We start from the raw sequence: 24,251 nt of genomic DNA on the forward strand, positions 1-24,251 counted from the left end.
GACATTACTGATCCCACACTTGGACACTCGGAAGAGCTGTTCACGTTTCCATTCACACATTCTGGCCTCTCGCCAGCTCATGTTGAAGTGGGTCATGAGGAGATCGTATGTACAGATGCCCAAATATTTGAGCAGCCACGTTCTCACGAAGTTGGCAACGTGTCTCAACAAGGGGTGGACGATGATGAGACACAATTGTCAGGAAGTCAGGAGGAGGAGCAGGGTGCGGAAGAGGAAGACGACGTGGTGGATGATCCAGTAACTGACCCAACCTGGCAGGAAGATATGCAGAGCGAGGACAGCAGTACACAGGGGGAGGGAGGCGTAGCATCCCAACAGGCAGTAAGAAGCAGGGTGGTGGCTCCAGGCAGAAGTCAGGCAACCGTTCCCCGGAACAACAACACGACACAAGGTGCCTGTACAAATGTTAGGTCTTCCCGAGCCTGGCAGTTTTTTAAGTTGGCTCCAGATGATTCTAAAAAGTCCATTTGCAACACCTGCCGTGCCAGCATCAGCAGGGGTACCAAAACTAGCAGCCTGACCACCACCAGCATGATCAGGCACATGTCAGCCAAGCCCCCGACTTTGTGGGAAGTACAACAGAGTCGAGGAGCAGTGCTTGCTGATGTCACTGCTACGTCTTCGCTTGTGCATGCGAGCCACTCCCCTGTCCATGCTGCCTGCAAACAAGCCTCCTCTGGTCCTGCACCTACAGTTGCCTACGCAGAAATAACACCATCATCAAGCACGTCCTTGTCCCAGCGCAGCGTTCAGTTATCCATTCAGCAAACCTTTGAACGCAGGCGCAAATACACTGCCAATGCCCCACATGCCACAGTTCTAAATGCTAACATTTCGCGACTGCTTGCGCTGGAAATGTTGCCTTTTAGGCTGGTGGAGACAGAAGCATTCCGCGACCTGATGGCGGCAGCTGTCCCACGTTACTCGGTCCCCAGCCGCCACTATTTCTCCCGGTGTGCCGTCCCCGCATTGCATAACCACATGTCACAAAACATCACACGTGCCCTGAACAACGCTGTTTCACCCAAAGTCCACCTAACCACAGACATGTGGACAAGTGCTTGTGGGCAAGGCCGCTACATCTCGTTGACGGCACACTGGGTTAATATTGTGGAAGCTGGGACCCAGTCTGAGCGAGGGACGGAACACGTTCTTCCCACACCAAGGTTTGCAGGCCCTACCTCAGTCAGGGTTTCACCCACACTCTACAGCTCCGGAATGTCATGCTCTTCAGCCTCCTCCTCCTCCTGCGCATCCTCATCCACTTTACCCTCCACACCAGTCCCAAGCTGGAAGCACTGCAGCACTGCCTCGGCGAAGCGGCAACAGGCTGTGCTGAAGCTAATCTGCATAGGTGACAAACCCCACAATGCAGAAGAGGTGTGGACAGCTCTGAAACAGCAGGCAGATCACTGACTCACACCTCTGAACCTAAAGCAAGGAAAGGTCGTGTGTGACAATGGCCGGAACCTGGTGGCGGCTTTGAGGCGAGGCCAGCTGACACATGTTCCATGCGTGGCCCATGTGCTCAACCTCGTGGTTCACCTGTTTCTAAAGTCATACCCAGAGCTGTCTGATCTGCTGGTAAAAGTTTGCCGCCTGTCTGCACATTTTCGAAAGTCACCTACTGCTTCAGCCGGCCTTGCCGGCTTTCAGCGCCGTTTGCATCTTCCGGCTCACAGACTGGTGTGTGATGTCCCCACGCGTTGGAATTCAACTCTGCACATGTTGGTCAGGATATGTGAGCAGAAGAGGGCAGTTGTTGAGTACCTGCATCACCTAAGCCGTCGGGAAATGGGTCAAACTCCACACATAACACCTGAGGAGTGGAGATGGATGTCCGACCTATGTACCATCCTCCAAAACTTTGAGGACTCCACCAAGATGGTGAGTGGTGATGACGCCATTATTAGCGTCACCATACCGCTTCTCTGCCTTCTAAAACGGTCTCTGCTCAAAAACAAACATGATGCATTGCAGGCGGAGCGCGATGAGTTGAAGCAAGAAACAGTAGTGGGTGTGGGTGATAACACACAGCCCAGCCTCGTCTCATCACAACGTGCAGTGGAGGACTATGACGAGGAGGAGGATGAAGACATGGAGCAACTCTCCGGCCAAATTGAGGATATGACATGCAGTCATATCCTCGGTTCAGCGTGGCTGGCCAGAGGACAGGGTAGATGAGGAGGAGGAGAAGGAGGAGGACAGCATGTTCAGTCATCGTGTTGATCAGGATACTGAAGTACTGGCTGTTAAGAGTCTGGCGCACATGGCTGACTTTATGGTAAGCTGCCTGTCTCGTGACCCTCGCGTTAAGAACATCTTGGCCGACAATCATTACTGATTGGTAACACTGTTAGACCCACGCTACAAGGAGAACTTTATGTCTCTTATTCCCGAGGCGGAGAGGTCAGCCAAAATGCAGCAGTTCCGGAAGGCCATAGTCACGGAAGTAGGCAAAGCATTCCCCTCACAAAACGCTAGCGGCATAGGTCAGGAATCAGTGGACAACCAAGGCGTACAGCCGAGAGGGGCACAAGTCCAATCCGCCAGAGGTAGGGGAACAGTCTTTAAGATGTGGGACAGTTTTCTCAGCCCCTCATGTACCACAGCCCCTGAGGTGCGGGGTAGTGCCACAAGAAATCCTAAGTTTGCCCAGATGCTCAAGGAGTACCTTGCAGATTGAACAACTGTACTCCGACATTCCTCTGTGCCTTACAATTATTGGGTATCCAAGCTGGACACGTGGCATGAATTGGCTCTCTACGCCTTGGAAGTCCTGGCCTGCCCTGCCGCTAGCGTTTTGTCAGAGCGTGTTTTTAGTGCCGCAGATGGAATCATTACAGATAAATGCATCCGCCTGTCAACTGAAAATGCTGACAGGCTGACTCTGATCAAGATGAACAAGGGTTGGATTGGGCCAGACTTCACCACACCACCAGCAAATGAGAGCGGAATTTAAAGTTTCTAACGGGAATTTGCCATGTACCTCCACTCACCCATGGGTACACACTTCTGGACTTTGGATAATCGCTGGACTGCTCCTCCTTCTCCTCATGCGCCACCATGATGACCGTTACAATAGTTAGGCCTTTGTTTCAGGTATACCCCCAGTGGTAAATTTGTTCGCCCATTCTTTCAGAATGGACATTACAACGACAGGAGACCCGCTCCTTTGCAATGGGAACAATGTTTTGAGGCCCTCGTGCACGTCTCTATCCAGGGACATTGTGGAGCCTCCCAATTTTTGGCTGCCCTGCCTAAGGGCTATACTACAATAGACCCACTTCCTGACAATGGACACTTCAGGTTTACAGGCCCTCATGCACGTCTCTATCCAGGGACAACGTGGAGCCTCCCAATTTTTGGCTGCCCTGCCAAAGGGCTATACTACAATAGACCCACTTCCTTACAATGGGCACTTCAGGTTTACAGGCCCTCATGCACGTCTCTATCCAGGGACAATGTGGAGCCTCCCAATTTTTGGCTGCCCTGCCTAAGGGCTATACTACAATAGACCCACTTCCTGACAATGGACACTTCAGGTTTACAGGCCCTCATGCGCGTCTCTATCCAGGGACAACGTGGAGCCTCCCAATTTTTGGCTGCCCTGCCAAAGGGCTATACTACAATAGACCCACTTCCTTACAATGGGCACTTCAGGTTTACAGGCCCTCATGCACGTCTCTATCCAGGGACAATGTGGAGCCTCCCAATTTTTGGCTGCCCTGCCAAAGGGCTATACTACAATAGACCCACTTCCTTACAATGGGCACTTCAGGTTTACAGGCCCTCATGCACGTCTCTATCCAGGGACAATGTGGAGCCTCCCAATTTTTGGCTGACCTGCCAAAGGGCAATACTACAATAGACCCACTTCCTTACAATGGGCACTTCAGGTTTACAGGCCCTCATGCATGTCTCTATCCAGGGACAACGTGGAGCCTCCCAATTTTTGGCTGCCCTGCCAAAGGGCTATACTACAATAGACCCACTTCCTTACAATGGGCACGTCAGGTTTACAGGCCCTCATGCACGTCTCTATCCAGGGACAATGTGGAGCCTCCCAATTTTTGGCTGCCCTGCCAAAGGGCTATACTACAATAGACCCACTTCCTCAAAATGGGCACATTAGACTCAAGAGGCCTTCATGTACGTCTCTTCTCAGGGACATCGAAGTGCCACACAATGTTTTCACGTAAAATCTTTCATGTAATCTCCAAAAGTAACATACACCAGCTCTATCTCACTATTGGGTATGTGCCCTTAACATTTCCGCCATGAAAATTCATTTTGGTGTCATTTTGGAAGGTTTTCTGGTGAGTCCGTAAAAATGGCGTAAAACGCGGACAAAATTGTTCACAGCTGTGACTTTTGAGTGATAAATGCTTCAAGGGATCTTCCCCATGCTGTTGTCATGTCATTTGAGCACTCTTCTGAGACTTTTGTGACATTTTTAGGGTTTCTACATGCTGCCGGGGGTCATTTCATAAAAATACTCGGGTCTCCCATAGGATAACATTGGGCTCGGTGCTCGGGCTGAGTACACGAGTATCTTGGGATGCTCGGCCCGAGCCTCGAGCACCCGAGCTTTTTAGTACTCGCTCATCACTAATTACTAGTAGAAGAAGACGTGACCTAAAACTTCATCTCCAATCTGTATTGTGCCTGTATGAACTGCACTGGGGAACATTCTCTAACAGAAGAGATGATTGCCCTAAGGACTCAAAGTATTACACCAGCCGATTTATCAGATGACTTGTGATAGGAACAAAATAGGCAGATGTGAACAAATAAAAATACAGAATCAGACAGGCTATAAAGAGATTGCTATTATTTGTGGTCTCATACAGATGAAAAATGCAAACGTATGAGGGCAGGAAATAATATGAGATTAACAATATAGTGACCTCTATACACAAGATGTAAAATTGTTAACGAAATCATAGATACAAGGATTATCTATAATAATTGTAGGAACACTCACAGTAGCGGCATATGCTGCTAAAGCAATAGGCCGATTCTCTTGTTTGGTGGCTAAATTTATAAATACCACAAGTAGAGATACATTTATACTAGATTGATTACATTACACAAGATGATGGTAGATGGTGGGAATGGGTATTTTCTTAGTTACCTGATTTTTTTGATATATGCATTATATATTAGGAGTAATTTTTGCTTTTGTGCATGCATTGCTTTTTGTTGTTGTATCATCCGCTAAAACTATGCCGTTAGGGTATGGTACCTGGTATAACTAATGTTTGGCTCAAAATAGCCAAGTGTGGAATGTATTGCAAATATATAAATGGCTATTTTTGAGTTTATACATTATGTTATACTATAACATATTGATTAATCAGACAGACAAAGTGTACATGGTTACAAAATCTTGTATATACTTAAGGATTTCTGTGTGTTTGTCTTGAATATACACAGACAGACAATATATCCATTTACCTAGCTCAAATACCTGATGTGTATTCTTGGGAGATTTGAATGTCTGTGGGTTTATTACCCCATTGTCTGATGTGTGGTGTATCTCTGATTCATCTATGCCCAAAGACTGGCCATCAAAGGGCATGGATAAATAAGGCTACAACACATTAACTTTAAGGCTTGTAATATTGTTCAAGCCTCTATAAGATCAGATGAAATATAGCACAGACAGAAGCTCGTGTTTGCTGCTCCGTGAGACGTCCGGGCAGTGATGTCCAGGAGTCCTCTGTCTATGTCATGCTTCTCTGACTGTAGTTCCAGACAGATGATGTCCAAAACTCCTTGGTGATGTAAGTATTTAACTGTACTTAACCTTTGTATGTTCAATATACAAAAGTGTACGCAATATCATACTTTTCCTTTAAGTTTGTATTTCATATTAACCTTTATAATAAAATTACTTATTTGTCTTCTTTAAAGCCGTATCTGAACCTTAGTGATAAAATATAGCAAAACAATTGGCCAATACATAAACTAAATATCTCTCTTTTGCAGTAATGCAGTGCCATATTTTCCCTAGTACATTTTTGGCTTTTTCGGCCCACTCTGCTAGGCCACATTGTAGCACAGTGAGCTTCCCACTGGGACTTATGCTTGTTATCCATGTGACGATTCATGGACGAAGTAGTCAAACTAGTGAGGGTTTTTGGCCTCTACTTAGAGATTGGCGACAAATCTTACAGATGACATGAGTTGGGAGATCCTTTGCAATGTCAAAAAAGGACCAGGCTAGGCAAGGCTTAGAGCCCATGCGACCTGCAGAGCCACACTGACTTGTGCTGAGAGGCAGAGTCTGTGTTCAGGAAGGCTCAAGCTAACCTCGTCGTCAGTCGCATCCTCCTCCACCACCTCAGCTGATCTCATCGAGTGCCTGACTGTGGGTTGACAGTAAGTGGGATCTACAACCTCATCATCACCCTGTGTGTTTGCATTCCCCTCGTCCTCAGAGCCAATCTCTTCCTGCATTGACCGAATAGTTAAGTTGTCATTCTAATCAGGTATCTGAGTCTCATCGTCATCAGCATGTTCCTCATTGTCTCCCCAAACTGTAACTCCTCTTGGTGAATGAGGGACTACATTATGCTCAGAAACATTTTCATCAGGGCGTGAATCTGACTCACAAAGCTTCTGGGCATCACTGCAGATCATTTCCTGGTCTGGACTCACTGTAGCTTTGAAGCAGACCTCTGATTCCCAGGCTATAGTGTGACTGAACAGCTCTGCCGACTCAACCATCTCTGTTACCCCATACTCTGCAGGGCGGGTGCAGACTTAAGAGCTGTTAGAAAGCAAGTGCAATTGGGGTGACAATTCAGGGGACTGGAGTCTTTGGGATGTTGAAGTTGAGGTGGAGGAGAGGCCACTTGATGGAGCACTTGAGATCCATTCAAGCATGCGCTTTTTTTGTGCATCATCTTGGTAGAGTTGGTCGTTTCCGTAACAAAGGGATCATATCAGATTGTCCACAGAAAGTAGTAGACATCTTACTTTTGTTGGAAGATGGCCTTTCTTCAGCAGATGTTACTGTTGCTTTACCACCTACCCCACGGACACAAACTTTTTTTCCCTTTCCAACACGCCTGTTACCCTTTCCACCAGCATCTGTCCTTTTGCAACTCATTTTGTTTGTGACCAAATTGGACACTTAAAATTGCGTAGCAAAAATGAAAAGGTGGTGTAGAATGCAGAGGTGGTTTAGCTTTATTGACAGCTGAAGAACCAACACGTACTATCCCAGACAATGAAACTATGCCCCTAAAACTGGCAGCACTTTTTGCAATTAAAATTGCGTAGAAAAAATGGACAGGTGGTGTAGAATGCAGAGGTGGTGTAGCTTGCGTGTCAGCAGAGGAACCCTTACGTACTATCCCAGACAATGAAACTATGCCCCTAAAACTGGCAGCACTTTTTGCACTTAAAATTGCGTAGCAAAAATGGACAGGTGGTGTAGAATGCAGAGGTGGTGTAGCTTGCTTGTCAGCAGAGGAACCCTCACGTACTATCCCAGACAATGAAACTATCCCCCTAAAACTGGCAGCACTTTTTGCAATTAAAATTGCGTAGCAAAAATGGACAGGTGGGGTACAATGCAGAGGTGGTCTAGCTTTCTTGTCAGCAGAGGAATCCTCACATACTATCCCTTACAATGAAACTATGCCCCAAGGAATTGCCTGAGCTGATTTAGACAGACGCTGTGATAAAACCTTGCACAGCTCTGGCAAAGACCTGCCTAGCAAAAATGGCTATAAAAAGGTAATGTAGCCCTGAAAAGGGCTGAAATTACAAGTAGTCCCTAATCCCTAAACCGATATGTAGATTGCACTGTATAAGTCTATAGCGCACACATCAGCAGCAGCAGGAGCGGTGACTGTCACACACCCGCAGCAGAGAGATAATGGCGGCGAAGGGGAAAATGGCCGGGTCTTATAGGGCAAGGACATGTGACATGCACAGCCTATGACACATGCCCTTGCTTGTCTGGCAAAAATCCACTTTGCTGTGTGTGGCCCGCCCCACTGTACGCGCGGTTAGGAAAAAAAAATGGCGATCGCCATTCTTTCAGCACTCAGCAGCACTGATCTAAACCCCATCCCCCCCGCACACTATACGCTGAATTTTGATAATATCATTATTAACAGTGACTGACAGTATTACAGTGAAAAGCCAGCTAGTAACTAGCCACGCTTTTGGTGATTGAACTGTTATCGAACGGTAACTCGAACTGCCGAACTTGAAGCAAATCGTTCGAGTTCGTAAAATGAATCGAACACTGAGCAAAATCACTCGAATTTGAAATTGGCGAACCGTTCGAATCGAACATCGCTCATCTCTATAAACCAATACTCGTTATGCAGTGTGCTATGTATATACACCAATACTCGTTATGCAGTGTGCTATGTATATACACCAATACTCGTTATGCAGTGTGCTATGTATATACACCAGTACTCGTTATGCAGTGTGATATGTATATACACCAATACTCGTTATGCAGTGTGATATGTATATACACCAATACTCGTTATGCAGTGTGATATGTATATACACCAATACTCGTTATGCAGTGTGATATGTATATACACCAATACTTGTTATGCAGTGTGATATGTATATACACCAATACTCGTTATGCAGTGTGCTATGTGTATACACCAATACTTGTTATGCAGTGTGCTATGTATATACACCTATACTTGTTATGCAGTGTGCTATGTATATACACCAGTACTCGTTATGCAGTGTGCTATGTATATACACCAATACTTGTTATGCAGTGTGCTATGTATATACACCAATACTCGTTATGCAGTGTGATATGTATATACAACAATACTCGTTATGCAGTGTGCTATGTATATACACCAATACTTGTTATGCAGTGTGCTATGTATATACACCAATACTCTTTATGCAGTGTGCTATGTATATACACCAATACTCGTTATGCAGTGTGATATGTATATACACCAATACTCTTTATGCAGTGTGCTATGTATATACACCAATACTCGTTATGCAGTGTGATATGTATATACACCAATACTCGTTATGCAGTGTGCTATGTATATACACCAGTACTCGTTATGCAGTGTGATATGTATATACACCAATACTCGTTATGCAGTGTGATATGTATATACACCAATACTCGTTATGCAGTGTGATATGTATATACACCAATACTCGTTATGCAGTGTGCTATGTATATACACCAATACTCGTTATGCAGTGTGCTATGTATATACACCAATACTCGTTATGCAGTGTGATATGTATGCGTTATATCTGTCACATGTGTTAGATATGCTTAGGAGGATTTTTGAGTCTGTTGATATCAGTGTCTGTTACGGCCGATATGTTGTACATCAATGTATCATTTCTGCAAATTTACAGAACTATTTCCTACCGTATTTGTCTTGGATAATTTCTGAACCCATTCTCTTTCCTCCATTCCCCTCTGTGATGTGGTGCGGGAGGTGGGTTGGAATTAATTAGGACTTGCCAAAGTCTCATTGGTCACCGTCTAGTCTTCCATATGTTATAAGTGTATGTGATTGTATTACATGGATGCTCTGAGTATCTGCAACAACTGCTGGAAACGCATTGTCCGGTGCGATCCTCGTCCTCTACTGTCACCAAATACATGATGTCTTTACTATAAAGAAAGAAGAGAGACTCACTCCATACAATCTGTGCGGAGCCGGATACTGAGCCCCTACCAGACACTGAGGAGCTGATCATGTGACCCCCTGACTCCTCCCCTCCATGTGACATCATCACAGGTCCTGTAAGCACAGAGCAGCCATATATCCGGTGTGCGGCTCTGCAGGTGGAGGTAGGTGCAGGGTATTATATATCTAGTGTGCGGCTCTGCAGGTGGAGGTAGGTGCAGGGTATTATATATCTAGTGTGCGGCTCTGCAGGTGGAGGTAGGTGCAGGGTATTATATATCTAGTGTGCGGCTCTGCAGGTGGAGGTAGGTGCAGGGTATTATATATCTAGTGTGCGGCTCTGCAGGTGGAGGTAGGTGCAGGTTATTATATATCTAGTGTGCGGCTCTGCAGGTGGAGGTAGGTGCAGGGTATTATATATCTAGTGTGCAGCTCTACAGGTGGAGGTAGGTGCAGGGTATTATATATCTAGTGTGCGGCTCTGCAGGTGGAGGTAGGTGCAGGTTATTATATATCTAGTGTGCGGCTCTGCAGGTGGAGGTAGGTGCAGGGTATTATATATCTAGTGTGCAGCTCTACAGGTGGAGGTAGGTGCAGGGTATTATATATCTAGTGTGCGGCTCTGCAGGTGGAGGTAGGTGCAGGGTATTATATATCTAGTGTGCGGCTCTGCAGGTGGAGGTAGGTGCAGGGTATTATATATCTAGTGTGCGGCTCTGCAGGTGGAGGTAGGTGCAGGGTATTATATATCTAGTGTGCGGCTCTGCAGGTGGAGGTAGGTGCAGGTTATTATATATCTAGTGTGCGGCTCTGCAGGTGGAGGTAGGTGCAGGGTATTATATATCTAGTGTGCGGCTCTGCAGGTGGAGGTAGGTGCAGGGTATTATATATCTAGTGTGCGGCTCTGCAGGTGGAGGTAGGTGCAGGGTATTATATATCTAGTGTGCGGCTCTGCAGGTGGAGGTAGGTGCAGGGTATTATATATCTAGTGTGCGGCTCTGCAGGTGGAGGTAGGTGCAGGGTATTATATATCTAGTGTGCGGCTCTGCAGGTGGAGGTAGGTGCAGGGTATTATATATCTAGTGTGCGGCTCTGCAGGAGGAGGTAGGTGCAGGGTATTATATATCTAGTGTGCGGCTCTGCAGGTGGAGGTAGGTGCAGGGTATTATATATCTAGTGTGCGGCTCTGCAGGTGGAGGTAGGTGCAGGGTATTATATATCTGGTGTGCGGCTCTGCAGGTGGAGGTAGGTGCAGGGTATTATATATCTAGTGTGCGGCTCTGCAGGTGGAGGTAGGTGCAGGGTATTATATATCTGGTGTGCGGCTCTGCAGGTGGAGGTAGGTGCAGGGTATTATATATCTAGTGTGCGGCTCTGCAGGTGGAGGTAGGTGCAGGGTATTATATATCTGGTGTGCGGCTCTGCAGGTGGAGGTAGGTGCAGGGTATTATATATCTAGTGTGCGGCTCTGCAGGTGGAGGTAGGTGCAGGGTATTATATATCTAGTGTGCGGCTCTGCAGGTGGAGGTAGGTGCAGGGTATTATATATCTAGTGTGCGGCTCTGCAGGTGGAGGTAGGTGCAGGGTATTATATATCTAGTGTGCGGCTCTGCAGGTGGAGGTAGGTGCAGGGTATTATATATCTAGTGTGCGGCTCTGCAGGTGGAGGTAGGTGCAGGGTATTATATATCTAGTGTGCGGCTCTGCAGGTGGAGGTAGGTGCAGGGTATTATATATCTAGTGTGCGGCTCTGCAGGTGGAGGTAGGTGCAGGGTATTATATATCTAGTGTGCGGCTCTGCAGGTGGAGGTAGGTGCAGGGTATTATATATCTAGTGTGCGGCTCTGCAGGTGGAGGTAGGTGCAGGGTATTATATATCTAGTGTGCGGCTCTGCAGGTGGAGGTAGGTGCAGGGTATTATATATCTAGTGTGCGGCTCTGCAGGTGGAGGTAGGTGCAGGGTATTATATATCTAGTGTGCGGCTCTGCAGGTGGAGGTAGGTGCAGGGTATTATATATCTAGTGTGCGGCTCTGCAGGTGGAGGTAGGTGCAGGGTATTATATATCTAGTGTGCGGCTCTGCAGGTGGAGGTAGGTGCAGGGTATTATATATCTAGTGTGCGGCTCTGCAGGTGGAGGTAGGTGCAGGGTATTATATATCTAGTGTGCGGCTCTGCAGGTGGAGGTAGGTGCAGGGTATTATATATCTAGTGTGCGGCTCTGCAGGTGGAGATAGGTGCAGGGTATTATATATCTAGTGTGCGGCTCTGCAGGTGGAGGTAGGTGCAGGGTATTATATATCTAGTGTGCTGCTCTGCAGGTGGAGGTAGGTGCAGGGTATTATATATCTAGTGTGCGGCTCTGCAGGTGGAGGTAGGTGCAGGGTATTATATATCTAGTGTGCGGCTCTGCAGGTGGAGGTAGGTGCAGGGTATTATATATCTAGTGTGCGGCTCTGCAGGTGGAGGTAGGTGCAGGGTATTATATATCTAGTGTGCGGCTCTGCAGGTGGAGGTAGGTGCAGGGTATTATATATCTAGTGTGCGGCTCTGCAGGTGGAGGTAGGTGCAGGGTATTATATATCTAGTGTGCGGCTCTGCAGGTGGAGGTAGGTGCAGGGTATTGTATATCTAGTGTGCGGCTCTGCAGGTGGAGGTAGGTGCAGGGTATTGTATATCTAGTGTGCGGCTCTGCAGGTGGAGGTAGGTGCAGGGTATTGTATATCTAGTGTGCGGCTCTGCAGGTGGAGGTAGGTGCAGGGTATTGTATATCTAGTGTGCGGCTCTGCAGGTGGAGGTAGGTGCAGGGTATTGTATATCTAGTGTGCGGCTCTGCAGGTGGAGGTAGGTGCAGGGTATTGTATATCTAGTGTGCGGCTCTGCAGGTGGAGGTAGGTGCAGGGTATTGTATATCTAGTGTGCGGCTCTGCAGGTGGAGGTAGGTGCAGGGTATTGTATATCTAGTGTGCGGCTCTGCAGGTGGAGGTAGGTGCAGGGTATTGTATATCTAGTGTGCGGCTCTGCAGGTGGAGGTAGGTGCAGGGTATTGTATATCTAGTGTGCGGCTCTGCAGGTGGAGGTAGGTGCAGGGTATTGTATATCTAGTGTGCGGCTCTGCAGGTGGAGGTAGGTGCAGGGTATTGTATATCTAGTGTGCGGCTCTGCAGGTGGAGGTAGGTGCAGGGTATTGTATATCTAGTGTGCGGCTCTGCAGGAGGAGGTAGGTGCAGGGTATTGTATATCTAGTGTGCGGCTCTGCAGGAGGAGGTAGGTGCAGGGTATTATATATCTAGTGTGCGGCTCTGCAGGTGGAGGTAGGTGCAGGTTATTATATATCTAGTGTGCGGCTCTGCAGGAGGAGGTAGGTGCAGGGTATTATATATCTGGTGTGCGGCTCTGCAGGTGGAGGTAGGTGCAGGTTATTATATATCTAGTGTGCGGCTCTGCAGGAGGAGGTAGGTGCAGGTTATTATATATCTAGTGTGCGGCTCTGCAGGTGGAGGTAGGTGCAGGGTATTATATATCTAGTGTGCGGCTCTGCAGGTGGAGGTAGGTGCAGGGTATTATATATCTGTGTGCGGCTCTGCAGGTGGAGGTAGGTGCAGGGTATTATATATCTAGTGTGCGGCTCTGCAGGTGGAGGTAGGTGCAGGGTATTATATATCTAGTGTGCGGCTCTGCAGGTGGAGGTAGGTGCAGGGTATTATATATCTAGTGTGCGGCTCTGCAGGTGGAGGTAGGTGCAGGGTATTATATATCTAGTGTGCGGCTCTGCAGGTGGAGGTAGGTGCAGGGTATTATATATCTAGTGTGCGGCTCTGCAGGTGGAGGTGTGTGGAGATTCCCCATTACTCGGCTCAGGCTCCATACACATTAGATGCTGGGGGAGAACAATCGCTCTATAGAAGAGAATTCTCCTGATTGCCCCGTGAAGGATGGATATGGACAGGGACAAGATGGCGGAGAGGATATTACACCTCACCCTAGAGATCCTCTTCCGGCTTACTGGAGAGGTGAGAGATTCTGATGACGTCACATTACATCATTCTTATCTATGGGAATAACAGATGGACAGAACTGGAGAGGTGAGGACTCTGGAAATGTCTGGAGTGAGATTTATTACTGTGTCTCTCCATAACCAGGATTACACAGTAGTGAAGAAGACCTCTAGTGAGCGCTGTCAGGCCCCTGTGTCTGAGGGATGGGGAAGACCCCTGAGCCCAATCACGGGGCCTCCACCTCACCCCCCGATACATGAGGACATCAATGACCAGAAGATCCTAGAACTCACCTACAAGATGATTGAGCTGCTGACTGGAGAGGTGACACTGCTGGGAATGCTGGGACTTTATACAGTAACGCTATGAAGGGATCGGGGGTGACGGTATCATTGTATGTGTCAGGTTCCTATAAGGTGTCAGGACGTCACCATCTATTTCTCCATGGAGGAGTGGGAGTATTTAGAAGGACACAAAGATCTGTACAAGGACGTCATGATGGCGGTTCCCCATCCCCTCACATCACCAGGTAATAGACAGGACTAAATACACACGGCCTATAATTATCTGTATGTAGGGAATGAATTCAGTTCCTGTATGTGTCTCCTCCAGGTCTATCCAGTAAGAGGACAACACCAGAGAGATGTCCCCGTCCTCTTCTCCCACAGGACTGTAAACAAGAAGATCCCGATGTTCCTCAGGATGTGTTTCCTCCAGCTCTATCCTGTAAGAGATATCTACTCATGTACTTTCTGCACTAATTTGTGGTTACATTTTTAGACTTTCTACTCTGGGTTTTTTCAGCTGTATTTTCTTTGCTTCTGCTTCTTCTGCTGTTTCTTTCTATTGCCTTCTCTATGTTGTGGTGAAGGCAACTCAAAGACCTGCAGAGGGTTCATGAATACCCTGTTTCCCCGAAAAGACGACTAAAACCGAAAATAAGCCATAGCATGATTTTATGGGATTTTTGGAGAATGCTTGAAATATAAGCCCTACTCAAAAAAAACCCCTAGTTACAGTCAGGACCAGCGTTGGAAAGGAGTCAAACTGCGCAATTTCTCAGGAACCCCACTCTCTTAGTGACCCCATCAGTTGTATTCTAAAGTTGATTGTTTAAGGAACTTTGATAACTTCAAAGTCATGTGACATGATGTAACCAAAGGTCTCTTAATTGCAGGAGTCTAAACTGAACACGACACAGGCTGGAATTAGGGGAAAGGAAGAGCAAATTAGAATTGTGCGACTTTTGTAGGTTGGCCAGAAGAAGGGTGTGAAGCTACTGCTTCTCTAATTCATAATAAACTGCAGCCTTCCCTATGACAGAAATCTCACTCCAGTCCCTGATGTCATTTTTCAGTGTCCATTGCTGGTATTCATGAATTAGAGCCCTAATTTTTATCTGCACATACAGCAAAACCCTGCTACCTGTTTTAGTTACAAAGGATAGGCATTCAATTTTACAGTCCAGTCCCTATTTAAATATCCGGAATCTTTCTGTAACTATTACACTGTGTGCCGAATTATTAGGCAAATGAGTATTTTTATCACATGATACTTTTCATACATGTTGTCCTACTCCAAGCTGTATAGGCTGAGAGCCAACTACCAATTACGTAAATCAGGTGATGTGCATCTCTGTAATGAGGAGGGGTGTGGTGTAATGACATCGACACCCTATATAATGTGTGCTTAATTATTAGGCAACTTCCTTTCCTTTGGCAAAATGGCTCAGAAGAGATATTTGACTGGCTCTGAAAAGTCCAAAATTGTAAGATGTCTTGCAGAGGGATGCAGCACTCTTGAAATTGCCAAACTTTTGAAGCGTGATCACTGAACAATCAAGTGTTTCATGGCAAATAGCCAACAGGGTCGCAAGACGTGTGTTGGGCAAAAAAGGCGCACAATAACTACCCATGAATTGAGGAAAATCAAACGTGAAGCTGCCAAGATGCCATTTGCCACCAGTTTGGGCACATTTCAGAGCTGCAACATTACTGGAGTATCAAAAAGCACAAGGTGTGCCATACTCAGGGACATGGCCAAGATAAGGAAGGCTGAAAAACGACCACTTTTGAACAAGAAACGTAAGATAAAACATCAAGACTGGGAAATATCTTCAGGCTTTATCAGTTAAGGGCAGAGAGCTCCACTCCGACTCAGACGCCAGCAAGGTGGAGGTGGTGTACTGGTATGGGCTGGTATCATCAAAGATGAACTTGTGGGACCTTTTTGGGTTGAGGATGGACTGAAGCTCAACTCCCAGACCTACTGCCAGTTTCTGGAAGACAACTTCTTCAAGCAGTGGTACAGGAAGAAGTCGGTATCGTTCTAGAAAAACATGATTTTCATGCAGGACAATTCTCCATCACATGCATCCAACTACTCCACAGCGTGGCAGGCCAGTAAAGGTCTAAAAGATGAAAAAATAATGACATGGCTCCCTTGTTCACATAATCTGAACCCCATCGAGAACCTGTGGTCCCTCATAAAATGTGAGGTCTACATGGAGGGAAAACAGTGCACCTCTGGGAGCAGTGTCTGGAGGCTGTGGTGGCTGCTGCACGCAATGTTGATCGTAAACAGATCAAGCAACTGACAGAATCTATGGATGGTCGGCTGTTGAGTGTCATCATAAAGAAAGGTGGCTATATTGGTCACTAATTTTTTTGGGTTTTGTTTTTGCATGGCAGAAATGTTTATTTCTAAATTTTGTGCAGTTACATTGGTTTACCTGGTGAAAATAAACAAGTGAGATGGGAATATATTTGTTTTTTTATTAAGTTGCCTAATAATTCTGCACAGTAATAGTTACCTGCACACAGATATCCTCCTAAGATAGTCAAATCTAAAAAAAAACCACTCCAACTTCCAAAAATATTAAGCTTTCATATTTATGAGTCTTGATTTTGATTTGATTGGTTGATTGAGAACATAGTTGTTGATCAATAATAAAAAAAATCCTCTAAAATACAACTTTCCTAATAATTCTGCACACTGTGTATATAAAGGGTACTTTACACGCTGCGATATCGGTACCGATATCGCTAGCGAGCGTACCCTTCCCCTTCGGTTGTGCGTCACGGGCAAATCGCTGCCCATGGCACACAACATCGCTAACACCCGTCACACGGACTTACCTTCCCTGGGACGTCGCTCTGGCCGGCGATCCGCCTCCTTTCTAAGGGGGCAGGTTGTGCGGCATCACAGCGACGTCACACGGCAGCCGACCAATAGCAGAGGAGGGGCAGAGATGAGCGGCCGGAACATACCACCCACCTCCTTCCTTCCTCATTGCCGGTGGACGGAGGTAAGGAGATGTTCGTCGTTCCTGCGGTGCCACACATAGCGATGTGTGATGCCGCAGGAACGACGAACAACATCGTACCTGCAGCAGCAACGATATTAAGGAAATGAGCGACGTGTCAACGAGCAACGATTTTTCACGTTTTTGTGCTCGTTGATTGTCGCTCATTGGTGTCACACGCTGCGATGTCGGTAATGGCGCCGGATGTGCGTCACTACCGACGTGGCCCCGACACTATATCGTTACCGATGTCGCAGCGTGTAAAGCACCCTTTAGTCTTTGAAAAAAATCTCTTTAAATTGTCTATGCTGTGGATCAATGTTACAAGGAGATTGCAGGTTTTGACAACTGTCATGGTGGTGTCAGGATCTGTGGAAATTATAGTACTCTACATGTTAACTTCTCTGATGTCTATGAGCAGTGCAGGGAGACGCAGGCGAGGAACCACAGGCTTGGGTAGGCTAGCAAGAGTTATTCTCTGGTAGTCTGCTTGTTAATGTCTTTGATCACATGCTGTGGAGGAGAAAGTATCATTCGCTCCCCTTCTGTATATGCTGGCTGGGCTATTTCATTAATGCCAGCTATAATTTACCTATACTGGTCTGGTGAGGTGTTGTGATCCAGACAAAAGGCCCTGTCACACACACAGATAAATCTGCGGCAGATCTGTGGTTGCAGTGAAATTGTGGACAATCAGTGTCAGGTTTGTGGCTGTGCACAAATGGAACACTATGTCCATGATTTCACTGCAACCACAGATCTGCTAAAGATTTATCTCTGTGTGTGACGGGGCATTTGCAGGTAGTTGTTGTGCATTATTGCTGTGAGCTGTTGTTGTTCTCTTTTTATCGCTGCCTTCCTGCTCTTGCTTTTGTCTTTAGTCTCTCACTGTTTATTTCTGTGAGTTTGCAATATGTCCTGTCTGTCTTAGGCCCCCTTCACACACACGTGTCTCCGGTATGTGCTACGTCCGTTTCCGCATGTACCGGAGACACGGGCACATGTATACCCATTAAAGTCAATGGGTTTATGTGCACGCACGTGTTCAGCCATTGGCCCGTGCCTCCGTGTGGAGCAGACGTGAGCCCGTGTGCTCCATACGGAGGCATGTCCGTTTTTCTGCAGCAGCGCGGGTGTCACGCGGCCCGCACATGTACCACACGGATAGTGTGGATGCGGTCCTGTGTGACACACGCCGGAGAAACACGTGTCATTATTTTAAAATAAAAAAACACATACTCACCTCCACCAGCCCTCCAGAATCTTCCGCTGCAAACAGTTGCTGCCGACCGCTGCACATTATGAGCGTGTTAAGGAGGTCGGCGTGGTGTCACAGCCGCTGATCTCCGCCCCCCTATTCTCAGCTGGAAGCAACATCAGCGGGGAGTGGGCGAGGCTGGAGCCGAAGATCAGTACCCTGGACAGCAGGAAGGACCACGTGAGTATTCAAATTACAGGTTCTCCGTGTGTTATCGCGGATAGCACACGTAGAACACACGTGGCCCGCACGTACCGGAGACACGTACTTACCAAACGCAACACGCAAGGAAAATACGCGTCTCGCGGCACGTGCGTAATTTTCACGTGAGTGTGAAGGGGGCCTTAATCTGTGTTTCCATCATACTACTGCCCCTTCCTAACAGATTAGATCTGGTCAGAAGAATAGTAAGATATGGGCGTCTCCATCTTCAGGGGTAATCCACAGGTTAGGAATAGCTTAGCGTGTGGGACAGTATAGGAGCCTCCTGTCCCTCATTATCCTGCAATCACATTGTGACAATCAATCAGATTATTTACTGTAGCACATTCCAGAGAACTGGTGCTAGGAATGGGAGATCCGCATTAACTAAGATGTAACTCTTAAGTGGGCTTTACACGCAACAATATCGCTAGCGAGCGTACCCGCCCCCGTCAGGTTGTGCGTCATGGGCAAATCGCTGCCCATGGCGCACAACATCGCTTACACCTGTCACACTATACTTACCTGCCTAGCGACGTCGCAGTGGCCGGCAAAACGCCTCCTTTCTAAGGGGGCGGTTTGTGCGGCGTCACTAAGCAGCTGCCCAATAGAAGTGGAGGGGTGGAGATGAGCGGGCCGAACATCCCGCCTACCTTCTTCCTTCCTCATTGAGTGCGGCCGCAGGTACGATGTAGTTCCTCGTTCCTGCGGTGTCACTCAGAGCAAATGTGTGCTGCTGCAGGAACGACGAACAACATCGTACCTGCAACAGCAATGATAATCGGGATAGGAACGACTGGACAACGATATGGTGAATATTTCTGATCGTTAACAGTCGTTCCTGCGGTGTCACACGCAACGACGTCGCTAACAAGGCTGGATGTGCGTCACGAATTCCGTGACCCCAACGGCATCTCGTTTGCGATGTCGTTGCGTGTAAAGCCCGCTTTAGATGTCGAAATTGGACAAGAGATTCAGAATACATTTTTTCCTAATTTAATTTATGTTCTGGTTTAAAAAAGTAAATGTACTTTCAAGATAATATCATTAAAAAATAATAACATTGTGTTTATTTTTAGCCGATGACTGTATTGGGAGTTCAGATGGAAATCTTATATCTTCAGAATTTATAACAGATGATGAAAGTATCACACATGATACATATGAAGAGCATGCTGCTGTCCCACATATACCTCCAGTCCTTCCTCGGAAAGCTTTATCATCAGATCTTTTCAAAGAAGTCCAAAATTCCGATTTATCACAGAATTGTCAGCAAAATAAAACTTACGGAAGTGATGTGGAGCATGAAATGGCTCATACAAAGGAAAAACCATTTTCATGTTCAAAATGTGGGAAATGTGTTACCAAGAAATCACATCTTGTTAACCTTCAAAAAGTTCTGACACATGAAAATCCGTTTTCATCTCCTCAATGTGAGAAATCTTTTGCTCGAAAATCAAACCTTATTGATAATCAAAAATATCAGATAGGGAAGAAGCTATTTTCATGTGCAGAGTGTGGGAATTGTTTTAAATGGAAATCAGAACTTGTCCGGCATCAAAGATTTCACACAGGGGAGAAGCCATTTTCATGTTCAGAATGTGGGAAATGTTTCCACCAGAAATCAGATCTTGTTATGCATCAAAGATCTCACACAGGAGAGAAACCATTTTTATGTTCAGAGTGTGGGAAATGTTTTATTCGGAAATCAGATCTTGTTATGCATCAAAGATCTCACACAGGGGAGAAACCATTTTCATGTTCAGAATGTGGGAAATGTTTTAATTGGAAATCAGAATTTGTCCGGCATCAAAGACTTCACACAGGGGAGAAGCCATTTTCATGTTCAGAGTGTGGAAAATATTTTATTTGGAAATCAGATCTTGTTGAGCATCAAAGATCTCACACAGGAGAGAAGCCATTTTCATGTTCAGAGTGTGGGAAATGTTTTATTCAGAGATCAAGCCTTGTTAGGCATCAGAAAATTCACACAGGGGAGAAGCTATTTTCATGTTCAGAGTGTGGGAAAGGTTTTAGTCAGAAATCAGACCTTGTTAGACATCAGAAAATTCACACAGGGGAGAAGCCATTTTCCTGTTCAGAGTGTGGGAAATGTTTTATTCGGAAATCAGAACTTGTTGGGCATCAAAGATTTCACACCGGGGACAAGCCATTTTCATGTTCAGAGTGTGGAAAATGTTTTATTCAGAAATCAGACCTTGTTAGACATCACAAAATTCACACAGGGGAAAAGCCTGTGTGAAAAGGTTCTAACCACACAAGGGGTTTCACCAACAGTAGATATAACAAGACTAGGTTTCAGCAATTCAGTAGAATTAGATCACATTCTGCTGATCCTTGTGTGTCATCACCACTACTAGCCAGTGGTGGAGACAATAGGTCACAAAACATTGACCAAGCGACCCCTCCTGTACGGACCACTACCCCCTACAGTCCTTGAGAAATACTCATCTCTTCCTCCTATTGAAGTTATTAAAGTACACATTTCTTCTTCTATTGCTCCTATCACTACTAATACAACGCTTATGTGGGCAAATACTCTGTCCTCGGATGTTAATAAGGTTTTTGATACCAATACAGACATATCCAACACTGATACACAACAGGATTTGGCTATCATTCAGACGCAATTTGATAAATTGAGAAAAGAGAAATCTGTGGTTTCTTTGATGGTAGCTAATTCCAGAAACTTTAAGGAGATTGGAATAGTTGACTGTGTATCTAACCCTCTGGCATCTGATACATATATCAACCCTCTAGTATCTAACACATGTAACAATACTTATTATTATTATTACTTATTATTATAGCACCATTTATTCCATGGCGCTTTACAAGTGAAAGGGTATACGTACAACAATCATTAACAGTACATAACAGACTGGTACAGGAGGAGAGAGGACCCTGCCCGCGAGGGCTCACAGTCTACAGGGAATGGGTGATGGTACGATAGGAGAGGACAGAGCTGGTTGCGCAGTGGTCTACTGGACTGAGGGCTATTGTAGGTTGTAGGCTTGTTGGAAGAGGTGGGTCTTGCTTGAGGTTCCTCTTGAAGCTTTCTACGGTAGGGGAGAGTCTGATGTGCTTTGCTTGATCTCTCCATTCATTATAATATAGACGATTTTACTGCAACCCCTGGTTCATCCTCTAGACTACGTGATGATAATAAACTTATCACTATTGATAATTCTACTAATGCTGCAACATTGGTGCCTTTTTTTACCCAAGGCCACCCCCGGTCAGAACAATGTGATAACTACTTATCTAACTCCAAAGTCGGTAAAAAGAAAAAGCGTTACAGAGGGACCAGAACTGGAGCCAAAACAAAGCAGAAAAGGGAAAAAAGTTTATCTGCTGGATGCTTAAATAAGACAAATAATATATTTCATCTTTCGGATACACCTACTACTGCTGCAATTTCTTTACTTAATAAGGGCCTTTCTTTTTGTACTACTTTTAATATAAAAGATTTTTATTTATTTACCGATCTACAGACATTTATTAGAAAATTGACTCTGCAGAGACACTATACCATTATGGCGGGTAGGGCGACACCCAATAGTACACTGTTAGGTGATTCGGTCACCGATCAATTCTTACACACTGACTTTAAAAGGACCTCTAATTTTTATCCAACGGAAAGTAAAGGACACAATTTACACACATTCTGTAAAATGGTGCTTCAGGATTTCAACCTGTTAAAAAGCCGATGTGGAAATATTCCTTGGAACTTATCCAGATCTGAAAAGAGGGCATTAAACTCACTAAAAGGGAATAATGATATTATCAGACCAGCGGATAAAGGGGGGTTGTCCTACAGAATAAATCAGACTATATAGCACAGGCTTTTAGAATCCTATCTGATCCCATGAATTATCAGCGGATGACACAAAAGGATTAGCAACTAGAGATGAGTCACCCCCCTAGAGTTCAAGTTCGGTTCGGTTCGTCGAACGGAGAACATGTTCGTCGAACATTCGACGAACCAATTCGAACCTCATTGAAAACAATGGCAGGCAAACACAAACACATAAAAACACATAGAAAACACCTTCTAAGGTGTCCAAAAGGTGACAAACAACTCACAAGACACCACAAACACATGGAAAAGTGACAAGGACATATACTCATGCGAAAACAAAAGAGCTGGACGAGTAAAAAGAGGAGGAGACAGATATCGGAGTATCTGCAAGTGAACATCGATGCCATTACTGTGCAACCTGAGCCTTGCTCATTTTGGGCTTCCAATCTGGATAAACTGCCTGAGCTTGCCACTTACGCCTTGGGGATCTTGTCGTGTCCCGCAGCCAGTGTTTTCTCTGAATGTGTCTTCAGTGCTGTTGGGTGTGTGCTGACAGATAAGCGCATGCATCTGTTCAGTGACAATGTGGACAGACTAACGTTCATCAAGATGAACAAGTCATGGATCCGCAAGGACTTTTCTACCCTGTGTCATCCAGGGGAAACTAAAGGCTGGTGGATTTTTAATAGTGCTTCATGCAAATCAACTTTTTAAGTTTGCAACTGGGGGACAACTGATGCCAGTGAAGTGGTGTGTGTGGCCCAATTTTTGGAAAAGAGGGAGACTGTGGTTGGAGTCCGTTTACTGTGTTTTACATGATTTTAGAAGGGCATAAAAAGTTGTTCAAAAGAACTGAAGTCCTCAGTGGTTGATACCTTTTAATGGCTAACTGAAAAGATGGTAATAATAGCAAGCTTTCGAGACTACTCAGGTCTCTTCATCAGGCATGGTATAACACAAAATCTATTTATATATTATATTTATTTATTATCTATTTAAATATTTATACACAACAGGACATAGAATAGTGCAGTAAAAAAAAAAACAAAAAAAACCAAACCCAAGTTATATGAAACAGAACTATCACTATGGCAGGGGGGCAAACTGCTGTGGCCATAAATATTGCTGCAGTTCAGTGTGAAAGTTTCATTGTCCTCTGATTAGGGTCTGGTCCGGGCTGTGACACGCTCAGATGGTCAGAGGAGCACATCTCTTGACTGATGTAAAAAGACATGAATCCATGAGACACATTCATTCCTGCTCTGAATGTGTCAAAGGTCATCATAAGTTTGTACTCCCATAGTCTCCTATCTCTCTGGGACTTGAAATTTCCTTTCAATACCAGCAATTTCATGTCCATCATGCTGTGGTCTGAGTTACAAAAATGTTTGGCCACAGGTAGATCTATTCTTTTTTCCTTAATTGTGTGGCGGTGAGAATTCATCCTTGTCCTGAGCTGTTGTCCTGTCTCCCCTACATACAGACCCCCAGTTGGACATTTTGTACATATAATTAAGTACACCACATTGGTTGTGGTGCAGCTGAAGGTACCTGGGATCTTGTAGTCCTGATGTGATCTGGGAATCTTTATCCTGTCCGTTGTCAAAATAAATGGACAGGCGAAGGGGCGAAGTCTTCTTCAGTTCAGTGCAGACTGAGCTATTAGACTGAGGGGCTGCGTACATTACACTGAGAGGACCGAGGGGCTGCAGAAGTGTGAGGACTGAGGCACTGTTTAGGGTTACTTGCTGGGAGCGTTGCTTGGGGAAAGGGGTTATTATTATTATTTATTATTATATAGCGCCATTTATTCCATGCTGCTTTACAAGTGAAAGAGGGTATACGTACAACAATCATTAACAGTTCAAAACAGACTGCTTTAGGAGGAGAGAGGACCCTACCAGTGAAGGCTCACAGTCTACAGGGAATGGGTGATGGTACAATAGGTGAGGACAGAGCTGGTTGCGCAGTAGTGT

At 45.7% G+C, this 24,251-nt stretch overlaps 1 protein-coding gene across 1 annotated transcript in view; it reads left to right on the forward strand.

Annotated features, from left to right (window-relative positions):
* LOC142259154 (uncharacterized) overlaps positions 1 to 24,251 on the forward strand; it is a 174,070-nt gene that overhangs the window by 40,030 nt on the left and 109,789 nt on the right. Inside the window, 1 exon segment of the mRNA XM_075331659.1 lies at positions 20,195 to 20,709. Within this exon segment, the coding sequence (XP_075187774.1) occupies positions 20,195 to 20,709 (515 nt within the window).

Source organism: Anomaloglossus baeobatrachus (assembly GCF_048569485.1).
Source record: "Anomaloglossus baeobatrachus isolate aAnoBae1 chromosome 5 unlocalized genomic scaffold, aAnoBae1.hap1 SUPER_5_unloc_3, whole genome shotgun sequence".
NCBI classification, from domain to species: domain Eukaryota; kingdom Metazoa; phylum Chordata; class Amphibia; order Anura; family Aromobatidae; genus Anomaloglossus; species Anomaloglossus baeobatrachus.